Source organism: Artemia franciscana, chromosome 20, assembly GCF_032884065.1.
Source record: "Artemia franciscana chromosome 20, ASM3288406v1, whole genome shotgun sequence".
Taxonomy (NCBI): domain Eukaryota; kingdom Metazoa; phylum Arthropoda; class Branchiopoda; order Anostraca; family Artemiidae; genus Artemia; species Artemia franciscana.
Window position 1 is genome coordinate 35,960,794 of NC_088882.1, and position 24,594 is coordinate 35,985,387.

At 35.4% G+C, this 24,594-nt stretch overlaps 1 protein-coding gene across 1 annotated transcript in view; it reads right to left on the minus strand.

Moving 5' to 3' along the window:
* Positions 1-19,150: 19,150 nt before the first annotated feature.
* LOC136040195 (UPF0430 protein CG31712-like) overlaps positions 19,151-24,594 on the minus strand; it is a 64,564-nt gene continuing 59,120 nt past the window's right edge. Inside the window, exon 5 of the mRNA XM_065724346.1 lies at positions 19,151-22,192. Within this exon, the coding sequence (XP_065580418.1) occupies positions 22,031-22,192 (162 nt within the window). The 3' untranslated portion in view covers positions 19,151-22,030. The remainder of the gene's footprint in view (positions 22,193-24,594) is intronic.

The following is a 24,594-nucleotide window of genomic DNA, read 5'->3' on the forward strand; positions in this document are numbered from 1 at the left end:
GAGAACAACCGCCTCTCTTCTTCAGCGCGAACAAAATAATATAAAAGGAACCAAAAAATAAGCGCGGAAAGTACAATGAAAAAAAACGCCAAAAAATGAAATAAAATTCAATAAAAAAACAGAAATTATAAGAATTAAAGTCAAATACCTAACAAACAATAAAGTGAGCTTTTCGCCAATATCCACGATTTGCACAAAATCCAAACCAATTTGGACTGCTAACGACGGATACCAGCGATGGATTTGTTCGTTAGTACCTGTCGTTGGCAGTTCAAATTTGTTTGGATTTTGTGCAAATCGCGGATATTGGCGAATAACTCATTTATTGTTTGTGACCCCCATAACCGTACGCCTTCTGGTCTATTCCGTCATTAGCGTTTTATTTAAAATTTATTTCCGTCATTTGCGTTTTTTTTTATTTATTTGTAAATTTTCTTAGCAGTGTGCTTTAATTTTTCGAAAAAAATTAATTTTAAAATAATTAATTTTAATAAATTTAAATTAATTTTAAAAAATAAATAAAAAATATTTAATTAATAAAAATATTTAAAAAATAAAAATACTTAATTAATAAAGAAAATAAATAATAATTAATTTCAATTTAAAAAAATAAATAAAAAATTAATTTTTCGAAATTTTTTTTTTATTTTTTGTCGAAATAATTTTTCGACAAAAAATAAAAATAAACTACTATAATAATGAAGATGACTGGAACAAACTAATAAAAATAAACTAAATGTTTAATATATAGTAATATCAATTTCTGACATTCTTTGAAAAATCCTTTGAAAAATCCGTACATGAACCTTCCCATAGAGCTGGATTAAGTACTTTTTGCCCACTTGGTCGTTCAAGTTAGCGATTCAAGTATTTTATGTATTAAATAAAAAAAAAAGTTTGAAGAAAACGTTGCCAATTCGTCTTTTTTTGCATATAAATTTTTTTTTGGTGGGTTTAGTATTATTTTTAGTTTTATGCCTCACCGATTCAAGATTCAAGATTTCATCATTGTTGTTTTTCATTGTAATAGTTAAGAAAAAATCTTTGAAGTATATTCTGTTTTCAGTAAAGTACAAAATAAGCAATTTGTTTTAGAAGGCTTACAGTTTAGAAGGGGAAGGGAGAGCAGCGCTCAAACTCCTGTTAATAGTAATTTCTGCTCGCTTTACGTTTAAGTTGAGTATTCATTGTAGTTTCCACTCGTTTTTGGGATTTATTTATTGATCTACAATCTAAATCAGTATGTGTTTGATGCGAATGTTCACTTTAATTTCTGTTTTTTTGGGTGTCATTTATTTTTTTGTCGTAGTTTCATGTCGCTTTAATTCTTTATTTCAGTTCATCCGAAGTTTTAATATGGCTCTTCACTTTTCTTTGAAATACTTCTATTTCGGAAACTTTTATTTCTATTTCGGAAACTTTTGCTTTTATTTTGAATTAATTTCTATTCGTTTTTTGTTGGCAAACTTCTATTGTTGGTTAATAGAACGAATATTTCTCCATTTTTCAGGCTTTTGGCTTAAGAATTGAAATATCGGATTCTTATTGAAATTCACGGCTAATGGTACTTACTTTAAACTTTCAGGGAATGTTGAAGAGGATTTTGAATTAAATCTAATGGTTCTATGTGTAGCCAGGTTGTCGAAATGGTGTATACAATATCTTAGGAGCAGTAAGGGTATTCAGACAAAATTTCAGGAGTGACGGCAGTGGCATTCCTAGGCCATGGAAAGGGGTAGCTGCCCCCTCTCCAGTTTTTCAAACTTCAAATTCCTTTTATTTTTTTATTTTTACACTTCCGTGGTATACCTTGCCCCACCGCAGATTATGAGGCCAAAAATTGTTACTGGCTGACTATAATACAGACGTTTGTATCTAGGATGATTGCGCCCGGAATATTTTACCCAGGATACTAGCACACAAATCGTTGTCAAAATCACAACGTAGCACTAGATATACTCATTGGATACAAGTGACCGCCCAACTTCTTCAAGACAATAAAAGTTCGTTTTTGCCATATTTTTGTGGGTCCAAGTCTCATGGTTTTTGTCCACTTCTTCAGAATTTCTGTGATGAAAAACGAGACACGGTATAATGTAATTATTTGCCAGTCACGGCTCTTAACATTGGGGTGTATTGTATGCTTGACTCATAAATATGGTTTTATTAAGGAAGACTGTGTCCAAAATAAGACATCGCCCTACCAACTAATGAAGAGAAAACCTCTTAGAAAGTACCCACCTAAGGTGAAAAAAAAAAATTATCGATAAACCATTTTTCTCGGAAAAATGTCAGATATTTAGCTATCTCGGATAAAAACATAAATTGACCTACCCCTTAAGACAGAGCCTGATATAGTATAGATATAATGTAGGGGAATCTTTGAAATGAGTGAACTGGTAGATAGTCATACCTAAATAGCCAGTTTTACTTTTGTGTTTTAACTGCTGGCAGAACTCAGAGAGAAAATACTAATAATTCTGAAGACATCAAAAGAAAACTATTTTTCATTTACTGGACCCATCTTAGGTCTAACCATACCTTAAACGCAATTTTCGCAGAGATTTCTTTTTGGGCTGTTTCAAAATGACAGTGCCACAGTGGAGTTTTGTGACAGTGCCACACTCCTGACAGTGTTGCTACGTTGAACCATAAAAATAATTAAGCAAAACTAATTAGTTCAACTTGTCACCGCTTTTTGTCAGTAAACATTGCACAATTAACAAAACGTTGATTCCAAAAGTATTTTACTGGAAAACAGAGGCGCCATTTGGGCCAAATCTTGGGGTGGGCATGGGGCATTTGACAGAACTTGAGACTTTTATTATGAATCTAACCTACTTTCAAAGTTTACAATTATTAATAGCAAATAGCGTAATTACCCCAAGCGTCATCATGTAATTACGCTCTTTGGCTAATAGGCGTGCAGTTTGTTCAAATCATTTGAACAGAATGGATTATGTTGGACATAATTTGTGGTGGATAATCCCTTTGTGGTGGAAGCTTGGGCCCCCCTGGAAAATTTGTGGTGGGCATTTGCCCACCCCTGACCCCCCCCCCCCCCAAATGGCGCCTCTGCTGGAAAAGTGTTAAGTCATACATATACACACTACGATAACGCATTACAAATGTTAAGTAAAATAACTTTGAACAACAAAGATCAAAAGAATCGCACTACAAGTTTATATTGAAGTGGAGCGACTAGATACTTCAGTGCAGAATGGCCATATGAGGTGCCTTTTGCGCCATTTCGGTGCTTTTTTTTATGAGGCTACGCATTGAATTTTTCGAATCGATGCATTTTTAAGGAGAAAATCGTTCATTCGGCGCATTTTCACCAGAAAAATGGCGTTTTATGCACATTTTCGCTTTTATTGCTGTGCGACATAAACCAGACATTTGCTAACAGAGCTACAGTAACCTTGAAGTTAAGACAAACAGGAGAATGATCATCATTACTATTCTCGAATAAGCTACTAATATATCTAAAAGCTGGTGATTCAGGAAAAAATTTAATACATATTATCACTCGTAAAAAATTTTATTTAAAAAAAAAAGCATTTTTATCTCTAAATCTGACTCTTCAAGACCAATTTAGGTCCAAGATGAACAGCCACACAACTTTCCTCTCTGCTATAGCCAGCAAGACTCAATAATCTAGCAGAGATCTTCAAGGTATATGAGGCATATATTAAATATCATTTTACCAGTTTCACCGTTTTACCTTTTTTACCATTCAATTACCAGTGGAAAATTGAGCTTGAGTTGATACGATTTTGATAAACAAAGCACTTCTAGAAACGGGCTGCCTCTGTAGCTAGTTTGGTAAATGTTTTTGGTAGTTTGGTAGTTTGGTAAACTGTAGTTGGTAAATTGAAGCAGTGACGATTAATTTTGAAATGCTGTTTAACGAGGGGTTTTTCACTCTCTAGCACCTTGTTGACATATCGAATATGTCACAATGACGTATTCATTGTGAGTAAAATGAATAAACTTTTATAGGTTCCGCGAGTCCAGGGGGCTAGAATAAATTTGAAAACTAACGTTAAGAAGACTAAATCACTAAGACTAGGAATAAGTGAAGATGAAAAGGTGACATTGGGTAGCGAGAAGATTGATCATGTGGGCAGCTTCACTTACCTTGGTAGTAGTATTAGTAAAGACGGTGGGAACAGTAAATATGTTGAAAGTAGAATAGCCAAGGCTCTGGGTGTTTTATCCCAGTTAAAAAAAAAGTTTGTAAGAATAGGAATATAAGTCTGGAAATCAAGATCAGAATTTTGGAAGCTATAGTGATGGCAGTGGTCATCTAGTGATGGCCTGACTTTGAAGCATAGGCGCTCCGAAAAGCGGATGAAGATTTGCTAGATATTTTCAAGAGAAATTGCCTACGGATGATTCTGGATACCCGACTGACTGACCGTATTTCAAACAGTAGGCTGTACGAAAAGTGTGGTTAAATAGCGCTTTCTGGGGCTATAATAAGAAAAAGGTTGAGATGGCTAGGGTACGTTCTGCGGATGAGAGATGACATTTCGCCTAAGATTGTCCTTTTCGGCCAACCGTCTAGGGCTAAGCGGAAAGCAGGTTGTCCGCTGTTGGGATGGGAGGATGTCATTAAGAAAGATTTAAAGCCAATGGCAACTTCCTGGGAGGGTGTATAGAGGGAAGCTTTGAATAGATTGAGGAAAGCTTTGAATTTGAATAGATAGAGGAGGAATGTGCATAGCTGTGTTGGCCTCAGGCGGTTTGGTGCTGCGGTGAGTTGTTAGTAGTAATAGTAGTATCTTTGATAGTATGTTTTAAGTATGTTTGATAGCGATTTCGAAGTATGTTTTATTTTGTGTTTTAACAGCTTGGACAACTTGGGCAGCCTGGGCACTCGCCCTCACACAATCTCACTGAAAATTGGGTTCATGTCTTTTATCCCAACCACACTCACGAAGTGAAGTTGGGTTAATGATAATGAAATATTCCAATACTTGATGAAAACATAATACTTTAGTAACAAAATTGTGAAAATTACAACCGAGACTTGTGGAAAGCAGGCCGCCCAGAACGTATTATGCTAAATACCTAGCATAACCAGCTCTATATATTAAATATTTAATTAAAATGTACCTACATAGTAGTTTATCTAACGCAGGCTAAGATTATGTATAAATTAAGTTTAATTAAGTTTAAATAATATATGATTTATAATTATAAGTTTAATTAAGTTTAATTATAGCCATATACAGTCAGAGAATTCGATTTTACCCAGATCAAGAGCTTGAGCGCAGTCAGGATAATAGACAAGCACCAAAAAAATGTTATCTTTCACACAAGGATAAATAAAGTACGAAATATTTTAAAATTTTATGGCCAAATGCCAAATATAGTGCATCTAACTCAAAATCTGCTTTTGCGCAGGATTTGTTTTGGTCTTTGACGGCCAACATTCGTAATGGTATAAAAATTACTATCAAATTGGCATCCCACTTTTTTTTGTATCCTCTTTTAACAAACAAAAACAAATTCTTAGGGCTGATTCCGAAATAGTGAAACCCTACGCTGTTAAATATGGTTGTTGATGGGTAATTTCAGCAGTGTTTTACGGCAGAGAAACAGAAAGAATATTTTATAAGAAAATTTCACTAAAAAATATCATCTGTTTATTGGCTTAAATTTTCACATAGAAAACCAATGCGATCAAATTTAACTTTTCATCATTTTTATTGACTTAAAATCAAACAGTTCGTGTTAACGAACTGTAGAAAGGAGCGACCCGGCTCAATAGTATCCAAAACTCTAAAAAATAGAATTTTTGTACCATTAGCTACATCAAAAGAATCGCATTTTAATGTTGATTTTAAATATATAAGTTTCATCAAGTTTAATCTTACCCATCGGAAGTTACGAGCCTGAGAAAATTTGCCTTATTTTAGAAAATAGGGGGAAACACCCCCTAAAAGTCATAGAATCTTAACGAAAATCACACCATCAAATTCAGCATATCAGAGAACCCTGCTGTAGAAGTTTCAAGCTCCTGTATACAAAAATGTGGAATTTTGTAATTTTTGCCAGAATGCAGATCACGGATGCGTGTTTATTTGTTTGTTTGTTTGTTTGTTGTTTTTTTTCCCCAGGGGTGATCGTATCGACCCTCTTGTCCTAGAATGTCAAAAAAGGGCTCATTCTAACGGAAATGAAAAGTTCTAGTGCCCTTTTTAAGTGGCCAAAAAAACTGCAGCGCACCTAGGCCCCCTCCCACGCTAATTATTTTTCCAAAGTCAACGGATAAAAATTCTGAGATAGCCATTTTATTCAGCGTAGTCGAAAAACCTTATAACTATGTCTTTGGGGACGACTTACTCCCCCACAGTACCCGTGGGAGGGGCTACAAGTTACAAACTTTGACCAGTGCTTACATATAGTAATGGTTATTGGGAAGTGTACAGACGTTTTCAGGAGGATTTTTTGGTTGGGGGGAGGGGTTGAAAAGAGGAGGACATGTTGGGGAACTTTCCATGGAGGAATTTGTCATGGGGGAAGAAAATTTCCATGAAGGGAGCGCAGGATTTTCTAGCATTATTTAAAAAAAAACAATAAAAAAATAAATATGAAAAAGTTTTTTCAACTGGAAGTAAGGAGCAGCATTAAAACTTAAAACGAACAGAAATTATTACGCATATTAGGGTCTCACCTCCTCCTAATACCGCGTTCTTTACGCTAAAGTATGTTTAGTAATTTCAACTATTTATTCTACGGCTTTTGTGATTCAGAGGTACTGACGTGGGGGTGATCCCCTCATATATGTAATAAAAACATGAGAATATAAAAGCTCGTTACGTAAGCTAATTTATAAGTTACGTGTATCTTTTGCTAATAAAAACAGTCGTAAAAAATTAGAAGTTCTAGTTGCCTTTTTAAGTAACCAAAAAATCGGAGGGCAACTTGGCTTCCTCCCCCGCTCCTTTTTTCTCAAATCATTCGATCAAAACTATGAGAAAGCCATTTAGCCAAAAAAAAAAAAAAAATGCAAATTTTGTTTTAATTATTCCTCTGCGGAGAGCCAAAATCAAAACATGCATTGATTCAAAAACGTTCAAAAATTAAATAAAAAAACAAGTTTTGTTAACTGAAAGTGAGGAGCGACATTAAAAGTTAAAATGAACAGAAACTACTTCGTATATGAAAGGGGCTGCTTCCTCATCAACGCCCCGCTCTTTACGCTAAAGTTTTTTACTATTTTAAAAAGAAGAGTTGAGAGAAAGAGTCAAACTTTAGTGTAAAGAGCGGGGCGTTGATGAGGAAGCAGCCCCTTTCATATACGAAGTAATTTCTGTTCGTTTTAAGTTTTAATGTCGCTCCTTACTTTCAGTTAAAAAAACTTTTTTTTTATATTTAATTTTGTACAGAGGGGCATGAAAATTGGCCAAGTTTAAAAAAAGGATTATCTATCTTTCCAGAAATGGTGAATATTGTGATTAGCTTACAAAAACAGGTTACATGTAAACCAATCAAAGTAAAACTTATTTTTTAGCATGCAATTACTGGAAAGCAATTTCCTCGCTCACTGTCTTTGACTGTGCACTCATGACTTTGCCATGAAACTTCTTTCATAGCCAATGATAAAGACAGGACAGTGTAAGTAACGTTAATTAATAGGTGCCTCCTTGTTGTTTACAATTTCTACACTTCAGAATTTAAGTTACCCCCCATCGGCTGCTGACTCCGTCACGCCAGACGGCTGCTTGTTAGAGCCAGCCCTCTACTTACCTCCCTTTCTAGTTCTTTTTCCTTTTTCCAGCAAATATGTTTGAAGGAATTGATTTGAAAGAGGGAGACACTAAAAAAAAACAACTAATAAACAAGCGGATCATATGAAAATACATGAATTTGTGCAACAATTGCGAAAATTAATTGATTTTGGGCGGATACTAGCCCCCTCCCCCTAAGTATGTGCCTATTGCATGAATAGTTCCATGTAAATCTTATGTTCTGCTAAATTTCGTTTATCGTTGTCTAAAAAATATCACTAAATCAACAAAAAAATCATAAATTTGTAAGTTGCCAGCTTAGTCAGGGTGTAGTTTTTGATTATCTAGGCCTTTAAAAAAAGGCCTAAATAGGGTTCCTTAAGGAAAAAGGAGGTGTTCAATATTAAAGAGCAGTTGGATATAAAACTGGAGGGTTTTTAGAGCTTGACAATACAGAAAATACATGGAACTAATTTCAGGAAACATTTTGCGAAGTAGCAGAATATGTGTAACGATAGAAAGTTAGAAACAAAACTAAAATATTAGCGAAAATGCTTTAAGCTTGGTAGAAAACAAGACAGGTTAGTACAAGAAAGTTCTGAGTGATAGACCGTACGAAAATAAGAGGGAAGTAAGAGGAGTAGAGAATGGATTAAAGTATAAATTAAGGAGATATGAAATGGAGGCTATGAATAAAACTGCCAACAGGGGCGTCGTTTGGGGAGAAAAAAAGGGAGGGGGATTCAGTTGCCCCCAATAATATGGAGAAAATAATTAATATGTATCCCATGCCCCTTGACTGTCAGACCCCTCATGTCCTCCCACCCAATAGAAAAGTCTGGAGATTTGCCCCTGATTGCTAGGAGTATGGAAGATGCAGCCAGACGGCTTATGAGAGAAAGTAGTCAGTCTGGACCCAGTTAGAGATAGGAAAAGGGCCTCAATTAGTGATAAGAAAAGTGAAAGAATGATGGACAGAACACTTTTAGCATTTGTTAAACCACGACAATGTTCTAAGAAATGGTACAAGAAGGTGATCTAAAAAAGACGGAGAATGGTAAAAATTTGAACAGTTTCCAATTGATGGAAGATTTCATTCTGCGAAGAGGAGTTAAAAATGGTAGTAAAAGAATTAAAAAATGAAAAGGCCTCAGGTGCTGATAGTGTGGTAAGTTAATCAAACAGTTCGTGGTAACGAACTGTAGTAAGGAGCTACCCGGCTCAATAGTAACCGAAACTCTAAAAAATGGAATTTTGATACCAATAGCTACATCAAAAGAATCGCATTTTAATGCTGATTTCAAATATACAAGTTTCATCAAGATCAGTTATACTTATCAAAAATTACAAGCCTGAGAAAATTTGCCTCATTTTAGAAAATAGGGGGAAACAGCCCCTAAAAGTCATACAATCTTAACGAAAATTACATCATCAGATTCAGCGTATCAGAGAACCCGATTGTAGAAGTTTCAAGCTCCTATCTACAAAAATGTGGAATTTTGCATTTTTTGCCATAAGACAGATCACGGATACGTGTTTATTTGTTTTTTTGTTTTGTTTTTTTCCCCCAGGGGTGATCGTATAGACTGAGTGGTCCTAGAATGTCACGAAAGGGCTCATTCTAACGGAAGTTAAAAGTTCTAGTGCCCTTTTTAAGTGACCAAAAAAATTTGAGGGCACCTAGGCCCCCTCCCACGCTCATTTTTTCCCAAAAGTCACCAGATCAAAATTCTGAATAAGCCATTTTATTCACCAAAGTCGAAAAATCTAATAACTATGTCTTTCGGGACGACTTACTCCCCTGCAGTCCCCGTGGGAGGAGCTGCAAGTTACAAACTTTGACCTGTGTTTACATATAGTAATGATTACTGGGAAGTGTACAGACGTTTTCAGGGGGATTTTTTGTTTAGGGGGGATAGTTTAGGGGGGGGGGGGTTACGTGGGAGGATATTTCCATGGAGAAACTTCTCATGGGGGAAGAGAATTTCAATGAAGGGGGCAGAGGATTTTCTAGCATTATTTGAAAAAACAAGGAAAAAAATATGAAAAGTTTTTTCTACTGAAAGTAAGGAGCAGCATTAAAACTTAAAACGAACAAAATTATTACGCATATGAGGGGTTTACCTCCTCGTTATACCTCACTCTTTACGCTAAAGTATTTTTAGTAATTTCAACTATTTATTCTACGGCCTTTGTGATTCAGAGGTCATTCTTAAGGAATTGGGACAAGATTTCAGCTTTAGTGTAAAGAGCGAGGTATCGACGACGGTCGGACCCCCTCATAAACGTAATAAAATACGAATATAGAATATTATAATATAGTAGTAATAATATACGAATATAGAAGTTCGTTACGTAAGCTAATTCGTAAGTTACGTATATTTTTTACCAATGAAAACGTTTGTAAAAAATTAAAGGTTCTAGTTGCTTTTTTAAGTAATCCAAAAATTGGAGGGCAACTAGGCCTCCTCCTTCACTCCTTTTTCTCAAAATATTCCGATTAATTACAATTAACTAATAGGTAAATTTCGTTTTAACTATATTTATGGGCGGAGAGCCAAGATCAAAACATACATTAATTCAAAAACGTCCAAAAATTAAATTAAAAAAAAACAAGTTTTTGTAAATGAAAGTAAGGAGCAACATTGAAACTTAAAACAAACAGAAATTAATCCGTATATGAAAGGGCTTTTTCTCGGTAATAACCCACCATGCATTTTTTTCCCACGGATTTTAACGTTTGTTTGATCTCCCCATAATTTCTAGTGTTTCCATACACTTACCTTTTTCCTGCGTTTTTTCTGTATTCCTTCAGTTTTTCATATACTTGTATGTTTTCCCGATTTTTTTCTGTATTAATTGCGAGTTTCATAGGCTTATCGGTTTTCCAGCTTCTTTTCTGTATTCATCTGTTTTTTGTATATTTTTCTTTTATTCCTGAGTTTTTTGTGTATTCCTTCGGTTTTTATATTCTGTTTTCTGTGTTTAATTCTGTATTCCCTATGTTTTTTGAATACTTGTCTACTTTCCTGCTTTTTCGGTATTCCATCCGTTTTTCATATACTTGTCTGTTTTCTTGCGTTTTTTCGGTATTCCTTGCGTTTTTCATATACTTATCTCTTTTCCAGTTTGATTTCTGTATTCCATGTTCTTTTTGTATATTTATCTTTCATTCCTTTGTTTCTTCCGCATTCCTTCCATTTCTCCTATTTTGTTTTCTTGTGTTTATTTCTGTACTTCCTACGTTTTTTATATACTTGTCAGTTTTCCTGCATTTTTTCTGTATTCCCTCCGTGTTTCATATACTTGTCTGTTTTCTTGTGTTTTTAATATACTTATCTGTTTTCCATCTTGTTTTCTGTATTCCATGTATATTTTGTATACTTATCGTATACGTTTCGTATTTTTTTTATGTCTATTTCTGTGTTCCCTAAGCTTTTTACAGTCTGATTTCCTGTGTCTTTTTCCTGTATTCCTTCCATTTTTCATATACTTGCCTGTTTTCCTGTGTTTTTTCGGTATTCCTTGTTTTTCATGTACTTGTCTCTTTTCTAGTTTTTTTTTCTGTATTCCATTTGCTTTTGTATATTTATCTTTCATTCCTTCGTTTCTTCCGTTTTTCCAATTCTGTTTTCTTGTGTTTATTTCTGTATTCTTTACGTTTTTTATATACTTGTGGATATTCCAGGTTTTTTTCTGTATTCCTTCCATTTTTCATATACTGGCCTGTTCTCCTGCGTTTTTTTGGTATTCCTTGCGTTTTTCATATACTTATCTCTTTTGTATTTTTTTCTGTATTCAATGTGCTTTTGTGTACTTACTTTTCACTCCTTCGTTTCTTCCGTGTTCCTTCTGTTTTTTCCTATTCTGTTTTTCTTGTGTTTATTTCTGTGTTCCCTACGTTTTTATATACGTGTCTGTTTCCTGTTTTTTTTTCTGTATTCCTTCCATTTTTCATATACTTGCCTGTTTTCCTGCGTTTTTTCGGTTTTCCTTGTGTTTTTGATATACTTACCTGTTTTCTAGTTATTTTTCTGTATTCTATGTGCTTTTATATACTTATATTTTATTCCTTCGTTTCTTTCGTATTCCTTCCCTTTTCCTGTGTTTATTTCTGTATTCCTCACGATTTATATACCTGTCGGCTTTCCTGTTGTTTTTTTGTATTCCATCCATTTTTCATATACTTTCCTGTTTTCCTGCGTTTTTCGGTATTCCTTGCGTTTTCCATATACTCGTCTTGCTCATACTGTGCGCTATTGAATTCGCAGTGACCAAATACCATAGTAACGAAGATTGAAGACAGAACTGCAGCCTATATCGTAAAAGCCATTAATATCGCTGCGGTAATGGTTACCACTTATTGTTAATAGGCATAGCATCCCCGATGCGAACAAATCCTACGGTCGAAAAACTTGAATTTATTTGACGCATAACGTATAATTTGATAGCCTTTTAGGGTAAAAAGCATTCATGCTCCTATATTTCACAAAAATAATAGTTTAGAACCCTTAAAAATTATTGCCTATTATCTAAAGCCCCAAAATGCCATTGAAAAATACCTACTCTCTGTTTTGTAAAATATTTTTTTATACCTATCAATTTGCAGTATATAAGGAATGCTTTCAAAGCTCTTGTATTTCTATTTCGGTATACTTTTAAACGAAAATACAAATTCTCGACAAAGAATAATCATCTTATAATGACAGTTTTGAAGAACTATTAGGATATTCTTGGAGGGGAGACTGGAGCAGTCTCGTCAAAATCCTTGGGGGGGGAGGTAGTTTGTGCCAGTTTTGTGTCGAAATCAAGTGAAAATGACAGTGAAAACTGAAAGTTAGCAATATTTTACCATAAAGGTAGAGATATACTAAAGAAAACTGACATGTTCCTGTGATGCTTGAATTGTGCAGATTTATATTTTTGAAAAAACTAAATTTCAGCTGGGGGCAAATTGGGGTTTGAGGAGGGGGGGCAAAATTAGGTCTACGAGGGGCAGTTGCCCCCTGCCCCATAGTAAATTGGGCATGAGCAAAATACATAAAATTAGGTCTACGAAGGGCAGTTGCCCCCCTGCCCCATAGTAAATGGGGCATAAGCATAAGACATAAGGGTATAGATTTTTCAAACCACTTGCGTTTCCATATGCTTATAAACGAAAATATAACTTCAGACAAGTTATAATCATCCTATGATGGAAATTTTGAAGAACTGTCAGGACCTTCTTGGAGGGGGGGGGGGGGTTCAAGCATTACAGAGCGCATAGGCCATCTGAGGCCTAACAATGGTAAATACTCCTCCTGTATTCCACCCTGTTAAAGCTTCTTCTTTGGCAACGATGACAGACGAAACCGGACATCTACATCGATCGATATTATTCTGAGAGACCTAAATGTGCTTCAAAAGTTACCACTGTGAAGGCTCGAGATATACATAAAGATGTTGTGAATAAAGTTATTTTGAGATATTAACTTTAATAAGTTTTAAGTTACGGATTTATTTTGGCCACTGAAAAAACCTTAGAATTCATCTCTTATTTGTTTACTGTTAAATTATTACTTTTAGTTTAAGCTTAACTCGAATCTGTAACAAAAACTTAAAACCTAATATCCTCTTCAAAACAGATCTGCCTATACAATATGCTAATATTCGTAACACTCAGCTCTTAAAACAATCGTATGGTACCATACAATGGGTAACTGAAGCCACCTTATTAAGTAAGTATGTTTCATTCTACAGTCAGTAGTTTTCTGATAGTCACAAACCAAGATACGCTACGTTTTTTTCTGCCTTTCGTCCGATGGGCTCTACTGATGGCTAAGACATAATTAAATACATTGAACAAGCTGAAGAAAACTTAAAAAGGTCTTCCAGAAAATCGCAGAATGAATATTATTCCCCCCTTCTCCCTAGCAACAGTGTTCAGATAGCCCTTCCTCTTCATAATTTTTGCTCAATATAGCTTAGGCCACCATAAAACTGAGACTGCACCTTTTTACTCACTCCTTAGCAAGGGTCCTTATACTTGAAGCAAGGCCATTTTCAGGAGGGAGTACGGTTTTTACCCCCAACCGAGTTTTTTCTGACTCGTAAAAGCGTAACAAAAACATATATATATATATATATATATATATATATATATATATATATATATATATATATATATATATATATATATATATATTTATATATATATATATAAACAAATTGATCCGTTCTTAGAGTTTTTTATTGTAACCCGCGAACAAAAATCCTGGACACACACTTGACTTGAAGGCGGGAGAAGGCTCATTAGAACAGAGATTCACATTTCTTGTGCCATTTGAAATAAGTAGCAAATGAGATCGTACCTCAGCAAATTTGCGCTTTCTGCCATTTTGAGGCGTAAAAAAAGATATTTGCCAAAATGGCTAAAATGCTATCGAGTAGCAACTCTGGGGCAGCCAATCGCTTTAGAACTATCAAAAAGCTAGAGCTTCCAAACTCGGAGGTCCCAATGCCGTACGGTGAAGAATTTTTTGCTGAAGGTACCAGCAGTCAATACAAAATTAAATAAACAAAACGACATTTTTTATTGGTGAAAAGTTTCTATGACAAAATTTTGAAGTTCAAATCATTTAATATAGTCCGACATGAACTTCAAAATTTTTTTTCATAGAAGCTTTTCACCATTAATATTTTTTTTTTATGGATTTTTTCAAACTTTTTTTTCCTTTTTTTTATTTCATCGTCTCTGATTGCTCATGATGTCATTCTCCGTGCACGTTAATTTAATTGTTTTGTTATTGTGATAATTATTTTGTCATTCTGCTTTGTGTGGTGGGCCGTGGACTAGGGTATTGGATCTTCAACTAGGTTTATTTATGTTAGAAATATTGATAGGATCACCACAATCACGAGCTCTGCACCTCCGTGGTGACCCGATGTATTTTATTTGTTATACGCATTAATAAACTGAACTTGACCAGAAAGTAAGGAGCAACATTAAAACTTAAACGAACAGAAATAATTACGAATATGAGGGGGTTGCTCCCCTTTTTATGCCTCGCTCTTTACGCAAAACTTTTCATTCCAATTATTTAAGAATGACGCCTGATGCACAAGGACCGTTTAATTGGAATAACAAGCTTTTTGCGAATTCAAAAAACACTTTACGCAAAGAGCGAGGTACTGAGCGAGGTACTATATTGTTTAGTTATCAAGATTTAATTTATTTATTTAATTATTTTGATTGAATTTATTTATTTATATTTGGGTGGTGTGAGTGTTGGATCCTCGATGTATATATATTTTTTTTTTTATTTATTTTTTGTAAGTAGGTGGTGCGGAGACCGGTTGTACTCGGGTGAGGATCGGTGAGTAGACTCTAAATATATTTTAAGTGTGAATGTAATTAATAGTTATTTATGTTTTGTTTTGTTGTTTTTTTCCCAAATAACGGGCCATTGAGCCCTTTGGGATATTTTTTGTTTATAAATGGATGGATATTGGTAATAAAAGGAACTTGAACTTGAACTTGAGGAGAGGGCAACCCTTTCATACCCGTAATGAAAAACTTTGTTATTTTATTTAATCTCTGATAATTTTTTAATTAATGATGGGAAATCCAGCTCCCCTCTCATGGCAAATGTCCTTCCCCATGAAAACTCCTTCATGAAAAGATCCTCCCACGTAAGCACCCCCACCAGACAATCCCCCGAAAGTATCTTTACACTTCCCAATAGCCAATACTATAACTAAGCAATGGGCAAAGTTCATAAGTTGCAGCCCTTCCCCGGGAGCGTGGAGCTGGATTCAAGCATCCAGAGAAGGCGTCGGCGTCAGGTTTATTCAAATTTTGCAGCATTTATTCACATTTTGCAGCATTTATTCACATTTTGCAGCATTTATTCACATTTTACAGCTTTTATTCACATTTTGCAGCATTTATTCACATTCTGCAGCATTTATTCCCATTTTGCAGCGTTTATTCACATTTTGCAGCATTTATTCACAGCAGGTGTTCAAACAGATAACTCACGATGTGTCCGCTGCTTTCGTGAACTATTGGTCGCACTGTCAAATTCATTACATGAGACAAAACAGATGATCTACACGTTCTTCCTGGGCCGGCTAACAACTAAGATTAAAAAAAACAGAATTTTTTTTTAAACAATGGGGGGAGGGGAATGGTATAAAACGTATTTGTCACATTCCCTCAAGAATAGAAGGGTTTATTGATTGCCCTTTGCTTGGAACAATAGGATTTTTCAGTTCAAACGTTTTGAAAGGCAATTGGTAGGTAAAACAGCACGAATTGGCTATATTTGTTGCACTCAAAAATGTTTTCATAAAAGCTCTACTAAGGAATTCAGCGTAGTGGCAGGTCAAGGGGGGACCTGATATATAGGATAGTTTCTGATCAGTTTTGCGTTTTAGTATCGATCTCTACTTTCGTAAAAAAAAAAAGTTTTTACAAATTGAAAGGGATACCACTTTACAAAACCGTACGGGATGGAAGCAGGGGGAAAGGAAATACAAATAAATTGTAAATGAAGTTACAATATGTTTTTCTAAATTTTGGGGGTCAAGTTTTTTTTTTAATTTTATTCAATAAAAACACCAAAAAGGTTTTTTTCAAATATAGAGGCGGAAAAAAAAGTCTGGAGAGGGACCTGTCTTTACCCAAATTAGGACCTCTGAGAACTGATAAATAAAAAAGACAGTTCTGCTCAAAGCATACATTAACCAATATGTCAAATAAAAAAAAGCCAAACTACAGATATATCAAAGAAATCCTTGACTAAGTTTAAGTTGCTTAAGCAAAAAGGGTTGTATTTCGGCTTGGCAAAAAGACAGCAGAAGCAATAGACCTACTGGACAAAGTTTACTGGACACGTTTACTTGATTTACTGGACAAGGCCCACTAATATGGGGCAGTAGAACAACTGATTTTCGAACTGACGGTATCCAAAACATCCCCATCTCCAACAAACTCCACCCCACTTCAAAACAACGATGCCTAAGCTCAAATATTGTCTTTGCCTGGCAATTATACAATTTATCTAACCCACGAGTACAAAGGTGAGTTTTTCATTTTGTTTCAGCAGCTTTTTTTTCCACAAATAGCAAGAATTTAAAATATAACTTGAAAAAATCGTAAAACTAGTGATAAATAGCTAGAAGGTGGCAACCATGTTCACTAGTTTCTTACGTCCTGAGATACTTTGAATATACTTAAGTGCTCGGCTACTTCTGGCCACCCCTCCTCAACATCAACCTCATTACGATTTTACTCAAAATTTCAAATTACTCATACAATTTACCCCTATTTTTTGGCATTTTTGGAATTGCAGCTCCCGGGTGAAGTTTTCGCTTATCTGCCTGCATCTTCTAATGACCTAAAAAGCAAGCACATCGCAACAGGTGGCGACCCAGCTTTCCAGTATCTCAAAGCCTTGAGTCTATGTAACGTGGTTCAATCGTACTTTTTAGGGCTATGATGGAAGGCAGGTTAAGATCGCAACAGGTGGCAACACAGCTTTCCAGCATCTCAAAGCCTTGAGTCTATGTAACGTGGTTCGATCTTACTTTTTAGGGCTATGATGGAAGGCAGGTTAAGATGGCAACAGGTTAAGATCGCAACAGGTGGCAACCCAGCTTTCCAGCATCTCAAAGCCTTGAGTCTATGTAACGTGGTTCGATCTTACTTTTTAGGGCTATGATGGAAGGCAGGTTAAGATGGCTGGGCAACGTTATAGAGATGAAAGATGGCATTTTTCCAATATGCTTTATGGCCATCCATCCAATGTCAAAACATGAGTTGGTCTTCCCGAATGGAGCAAACAGACGCAACAAGGAAGGATAAGAAGATTGGAAACTCATGGATGGGGGTAAAGCGTGAGATTTTGAATAACTTGGCGTGGAGGAGTAGCCTCGGGCGACTCAGTGCTGCAATGAGTTTTTAGTACTGGTAGTTTACTTTTTGAGTAGACTATAACAGAGGGGAACGTACAAGAGCGGGAACTGGCACTACAAAAACAAAACATTAACACCATCTAACGTTTGCGACCTTTGGTATTCAGTGTAATAATAAGTATCTGATCTCAGTTCCTGACAGAAAAATGATCACAGAGCGTGAAAAAATACCAAGTATCGCCAGATGCTAGATGGTGTTGATGTTTTTTTCGACGCTAGCGCCAGTTACCCACACTCTTTGGTTTGCCCTAGAATAAATTCAGCTACTAAGCCATTTTTTGTCCTATTCTTTATTTTAACTAAATCAAAACTTTACAATAAAGCAAAAGGATGACCAATACAAAAAATATCTTTCAAAATATTTCACTACTTAACACACAGAGCATGGAATAGCCTAAAACGAAACGATAAATGGATTACAAACAAGAGCGAAAATAAACAGAATTGGGCACAGTACCTAACGGCTCGTTGTATAAGTTTACTTTTGATTCAAATAGAAACTCATAATATAAAAAGAGAAAAATAACCATATAAAATAACTGAAACACAGGATCACGGAGCAAACTAACCCTAGACCAGAGAAACAGAGAGACTACTTGTGAGTCAGAAAATTTACTTTCTCTTTACCGTCTTATAAGTTATAAAACCCAACAGAATTTAAACAGGCAGAATCACTATTGTTCCCTGAGAGGAGGGTACTTGAAACAATCCAGAGGGGTGTCGATGTTTCATTCTGCAGCGAATGTTTTAAATTATAAAATTAATGTCTTGGTTGAATGGTCAGGGCGAATGAAGTTGCTACAAGAGGTCTGAAGCAAAGCATAGAAATACTTCCTTTTCCTGGGGGAAACCTCCAAGTTTCCTGGGGGAAAGTTGACTCTGATTGAGTTAGTCGAGTTGAGATTCAAGAAGACAATCCAATCAAAAATTCAAAAAACATACGTAGGATTTTGTTTTTTCTGTATACTTGAAAATAAAGAACCTATATAAGCATATTTTGGTATCAACTTAATCTAAAAGGCATCTAAAAAAGATTTAAAAAAAGAATAAATTCTAAGGTCAAAATTTTTGTCATTTTTTGGTTTTGCTCTTTATTTTTGGAATCATCTTGATTAAAAGGTTAACGCGTCTTCTTGTCTTTTAAGTTCATTTAATTGTAATTAAGTTCATTAGACCTTAAATTAAGACTAAAACATTTATTTTTACAATACAACTTGCAATTTTCCGCTCTGAAAGTACACTTCGCTTCCAAAGTCCCACAGAGAGCAAATTTTCATTCAATTTGACTCAATATCTTAAACTAAGACAAAGATAACCCGGATGTGAAACAATAGAATGTATGTATTAGGCTAGCTAATTTTATGTCGAGTCAAAGCTTGAAACATTGCCAGCGACAACCAACTACCTAACTAACTACCCTTTTAAGAGCAATTCTACCCGAGAACAACACATTGAAAAAACAAGCTTCATTGCCTAACTTTGTATTAGTTTGATATACCAGAAACAAAGGTAAAATATTAGGGAGAACCCTTTGTAGGTACGTACACTGATTTTTTTTCAGGAGGGGTAAAATAGGAGAGCCCTTAGTAGGTACGTACACTGATTTTTTTTCAGGAGGAATCCTTGGATTCCTCCAAGGAGGAAAATCAGAGCTTGCTATACTGTATACATTACATACAAATATTAGACTATTGGAACTGCCCAGAAAGTCGGAAGAAATTAGGAGTACTGGTGGTGGTGATGTCGGGCCCCAAGGCTTCCCCTTACCCAAGACCCTTGGCTTTAAACAAGGATGAGGTACCTCAACTCTGACCTCTATCATCCTAATATTTATGCCTTTTTTTTCTATAGTTTAAAATTTTCCCAATTTCCTTGTTTAATTTTAATCGATTACGGCCTCCCCCTTTTAGATAACTTTCTGAATGCAAGAAGGGTCGTTCCTAGTGTTGGAGGCGCCAGGGAAAAATTAACCCCCCCTCTCATGATTCAAACATATATAATAAAGCCCCTGTCACGGCGTCCCTCCGCCAAGGCACCTAGGGTAGCTGGCCCTTGTCCCCATTCCCTTTGAACAGCCCTGTATGCATGCCAGTCTGAGACAGATCACAATCTTGGATTCTAAAACTAATGAGAATGGAAAAAAAAATCAGAGCTTGCTATACTGTATACATTACATACAAATATTAGACTATTTTCCTCCAAAGGAATTGACCTATAAAAAAGCGATTTACGGGTCCAGAATTGAAGTTAATTACCTCCTAATTACATAAATATATAGAAATGTGCTCAAATTGAAACCATGGTGGAGGTCTAAATGAGATTACAATTTTTCGTCAATAATTTTCGCAGTTAATTAACTTTTATGATAATTAAGGAAAGGGTCTTTGCTCGAAACATGATAATTGGATAAACGACCTTGCATAGCATTACATTTCAATAGCTTTTCTATAGCCCCTTCCCAGATTACTTTCCCAGATCACTTCCCCCCTAGCCCTTTCCCAGTAGCCCCTTTCCAGATTACTGCCCTAACAATGATCTCAACTTAGGATATCGCCCCCAGAAGAACAATAAGCTGACTTCTTCACAGAAGAAGGAGCGTTTTCTTGGTGAATATTTCAAAGTGGTAGAGAAGTTGAAATGAAGCCTTGTAGCTGATATACTCCCTCCTCACTGAATACACCCCTGAATGCACATCTTAATATTATATTTTGTGCCCTCTTCAGATTTGCTTTAGAATGAAGAATTAGAAAGCTTTAGAAGGAGATTGGGTTCAAATCCTGCAGACCGCATCATTTATCAGTCTTGTGATAGATAAATAGACTGATATTTAACTGGAGATAAACTACCCAAGGTTCGATCCCATCTGCAACAAAGGTTCAATGTACCTGAGAAGTGCCGTTGATCAATGGACGAATGAAAAGATCGAAAAAACCTGTTTAGACCAAGTTATGAATAAGAATATTAGGTGAGTTTGGATTAAACCTCTTAACCTCTAACCTCTTAACCTCTTAAACCTATATACCAGCCATTTCCTATTAAGTATAAAAAATGTCCCGTTTTTTACACCTTAATTAATATCATAAAAATTTGATAAGCATCCAGATATTCAATGGTTCGTCCTTATTCAGTCACACGCAAATTTATCAAAATATGTCTAAGGATTTTAGGCTTAGAACAAGGTGACATAAGCCCATGTTCAATAAATACAAATGATTTTAGTTTGAAAAAAAAAACTGTTCAGTTCTTAAGACGATGGTCGGGTTGTTTTACGGTTGCCACCATGATAAATTACTAAATGGGCTACAATTATAAAATGATAAAATGGGCTACAAATGGGCCACCATGATAAAATGGGCTACAATTGCCCAAATTTGTGATCTACACAGCGATTTTCGGAGCTGCAGTCAAAAATTGACTGTAATAGCGCTAAAATAGTACTTTCGTGCTACAGGTGGCAACCCTAAGTATAAATGTTATAGTGCTAAACATAATGAAATAGAGCTGAAATATCACTTTCGTGCTAAAGGTGGCAACTCTTGTTGTTTAAAATCTGTTTTATATCTTAAAATAAAGTCTTAAAAAGAGAAAAAACAGACGGTACTGGAACCTGTGGATATTTTAACGTCCAACAAATATATGCTTATCCAGTATATGATTGGAATTCTTCTTTTGAGTAACCCCAAGGACTACATGCCCGAGTCCACAGCCACGTACCAGAACCAATACTGGTTGTAACCCCAAATTTTTGAAAAAGTAATGTAGCTCCAAAAATCATAGGCTAAATTTTTTAGTAAGGTCTCATTTCCCTCAGTATACACTAACGTCAAAGGCTATTAACTGAAAAATGAAACAAAACATGCAGTATCAGTTTGTCATGACTGCCACGTCACTTTGTGAAACTAACCATCTTACCAGAAAAAAAATAAATGCAAATATGCACTGTGTTGGAGCCTATGGACATTTTAACGTCCAGCGAATAAATGTTATATATTTAATGTAAATATTTCACGAAAAAAACTTAAACTTTTGCAAACGCAAAAAGTATCTGTATTTATGTATTAATTTCAAAAATTTTCACGTTTGATATTAGTGATCAGTGAAACTTGGTTAAAATAAAACAACACCGCGGTGTAGAGAGAAATATTTTGACACGACGCGGTCCAAAAGGGAGCATTTTGACACAAAGTAAGACAGGAGTAAGAATTCCAGCAACCTTAGAATTAAACCTAGCGTAAATAGTACGTAGCCAATGTGAATGGCCCTTAAAGAATAACCTCATTGGCGTACACAAGAAAAAATTAGGCGAACTGGTTTGACAGGCTAATGCCCTACTAACTTTTTCCGAAAGCGAAAGAAAGGCGGGGACGAGCATTTTTCTTTCCAAGGATAACCGCCTGTTCCTCTTTCTTTCGTTTCTCTTCCTCTCGCTGTAACCTTCTTCTTTCTTCCTCCATTTTTCTTTGTTCTTCAACCATGAGAAGTCTTTCTTCGGCCTAAGACCAAAAATTAGATATTCAATTCATGGGCTAACAATCCAAATGAAGCTCTAGACATAAGGTTCAGGGGGCGCTAGCCCTACAGGTGTTTAAGGTAATTTCTCATCGTTTTAAGTTTGGCTTGATTATTCATTTTAATTTTTGCTCGTATGATCTCATTTTTCCGTTGATGTCAATTTCTCTTCGTTTCAAGCTTGAATTGTTAGGTGATTTAATTTATAATCGTCTTTGGTTTTAATATCTCTCTTTTCTAATATCTCTCTGTACTTTTCTTTGAAAGCCACTTTTGGAACATGTTTTTTAAAATGAATTTCTCTGTTAATTGACAGTTTTTTATTGGTTAGTAATAGCAATTTTTATTTAGTTTTTTTTTTATTTTTCAGATTAAAATTAGGATATTGGCTAGCTATTCCAATTTTTGCCAAAATTAGTACATTCAATCCAAAGTTTTGATCTGAAATTAAATTTTTTTTAAATAGTTCTACTATATAAATTTAAGATAGAAAAGAAGGGAATATTATGCAAATAATTTACAAATCTATATTCCCCCTCGATATTTATGAAGAATTCTAACTTAATAACCTAAGCCGTTCCCAAGATACTACGAATACACGATTTTGATAACCTGGTGGCAGTCTTCTGATTCGTGTCACAACTTAACCATTCATAAATTACAAGTTACCTAGGACCTTATAGCACAAAAACATTCTTTTCAGCAAAAAGAAGGCATGAATGCCCTCCCCCCCCCAATCTTTGATGACCTGGTAGCAAGTAGTGTTTTCTGACTCATGTTAATTGTTAACCATACGTAAATTATAAGTTACCTAGGACCTTATAGTACAAAGCATTTTTTATAGCAAAAAAAGGCATGGATGGCTACCCAATCCTTTTATACTCTTGAAAAGGGCACTAGAACTCGAATTTCAACGGTCCGATTTCTATTCCCAGGTTATTGCAGCATGGTATTTTGATAGCTTTACACTTCCCCACAATTCAACGTCAACTTTTTCTCCCTTAACATTCCTTGAAAGTTCCATACTTAATACCCTGAGACATTGTAGATATACCATTTTGACAACCTGATAGCAAATAATGTCTTTTAATTTATCTTACTACTAAATCACGCAGAAATTACAAGTTTCATAGGTCCTTGTAGAACGAACCGATATTTTTGTCTGGCTTGGAAATAAAAATAATTGCCCCTTCAATCCCTCCCTAACGCTAAATTTAAACTTCCCAAGCCCCGCACCCCTACCTTCCCTTGCCTAAACGAACCTGAAAGTTTTAACTCCCTCCTAAAATCTTTTCCTAAGATATATAAGGCTTAGTATTTCTAAGAAATGGATACAATTAGTGTTTTCGATTTACCTCTGTCCCCCTCCCAAGTCAAAGTTTAAAGCCAACTCAAAGTCCTTCTCCAAACCTCCTTCAAAGTTTCAAATCAATTCCCTGAGCCATTTCCAAAATATTGTACATAATTACATAATTGTACAAATATTGTACATAATTTCAATCAGGTACACGTAGCATCTTGTGAATTACTTGGTTACGTGTGTTGTTTCCAGAGTATACTCTGGGGAAATACTGAAATACTTGGCGTAGCGAATGATTCGGGACACCTCGCTTGAAAATAATTAATCAGGGAAAATAAATTGCGGGCCCATTTCGAGACCCCTGAAGTTTCGAGCTAATCGGACATCCAGGACCAAATATGTCCACCTTTTGCACTAAAAAAAAAAACCATTTTTCAAAAATGGGCAATTTGTATTTTTTTTCATGGTTCTTGACCAGGGGCTGTGAAGAGTCATATTATTCCGAGAGGCTTATTTACTGGACCTTTCGACTATTCTAACAAAAGGTTAATTTGATAAGAAGTCTTTGGGGTTATGGGGGGGGGTTGCAAAAAAAGGGCACATGAGGAGACTGGTTGCCCTTCATATTTGTATATGAACTATTCGTTGCTGAGGACATACTTTGAGTATGAGTATGAGGACATACTTGCTCAGTGGAACAGTCTTCCTAAACTTATATACATTTAAGAGTGATTTATGCATAGTCCATGTGTATTGGGATGATCCTTGGATATTCATATATGTGGGCGTGACTTTAAGGAAGGGGGTGGGTTGAAGTCTTTAAAAGTGTTTTTATAACCCAAAATGGCACATCTAATCCTTCTGTCTAGAGTTGCCCCATATTAGATATGTGGTGTATTTGTGAGATTAGTGAGTAATATAGCCTATGTGGCATCAGTGTCAAGAGTTATGTTCATCTTTTAACTAGTAGGCCTACATTAATCAAGGAACCGAATATTTACTTTATCCACAAGCTTTTATCAGCAAGAGTATATTTAGATTAAGTGTTAAGGAATGGTATTGAGGAGGCGACAGTCCCTCAATAAA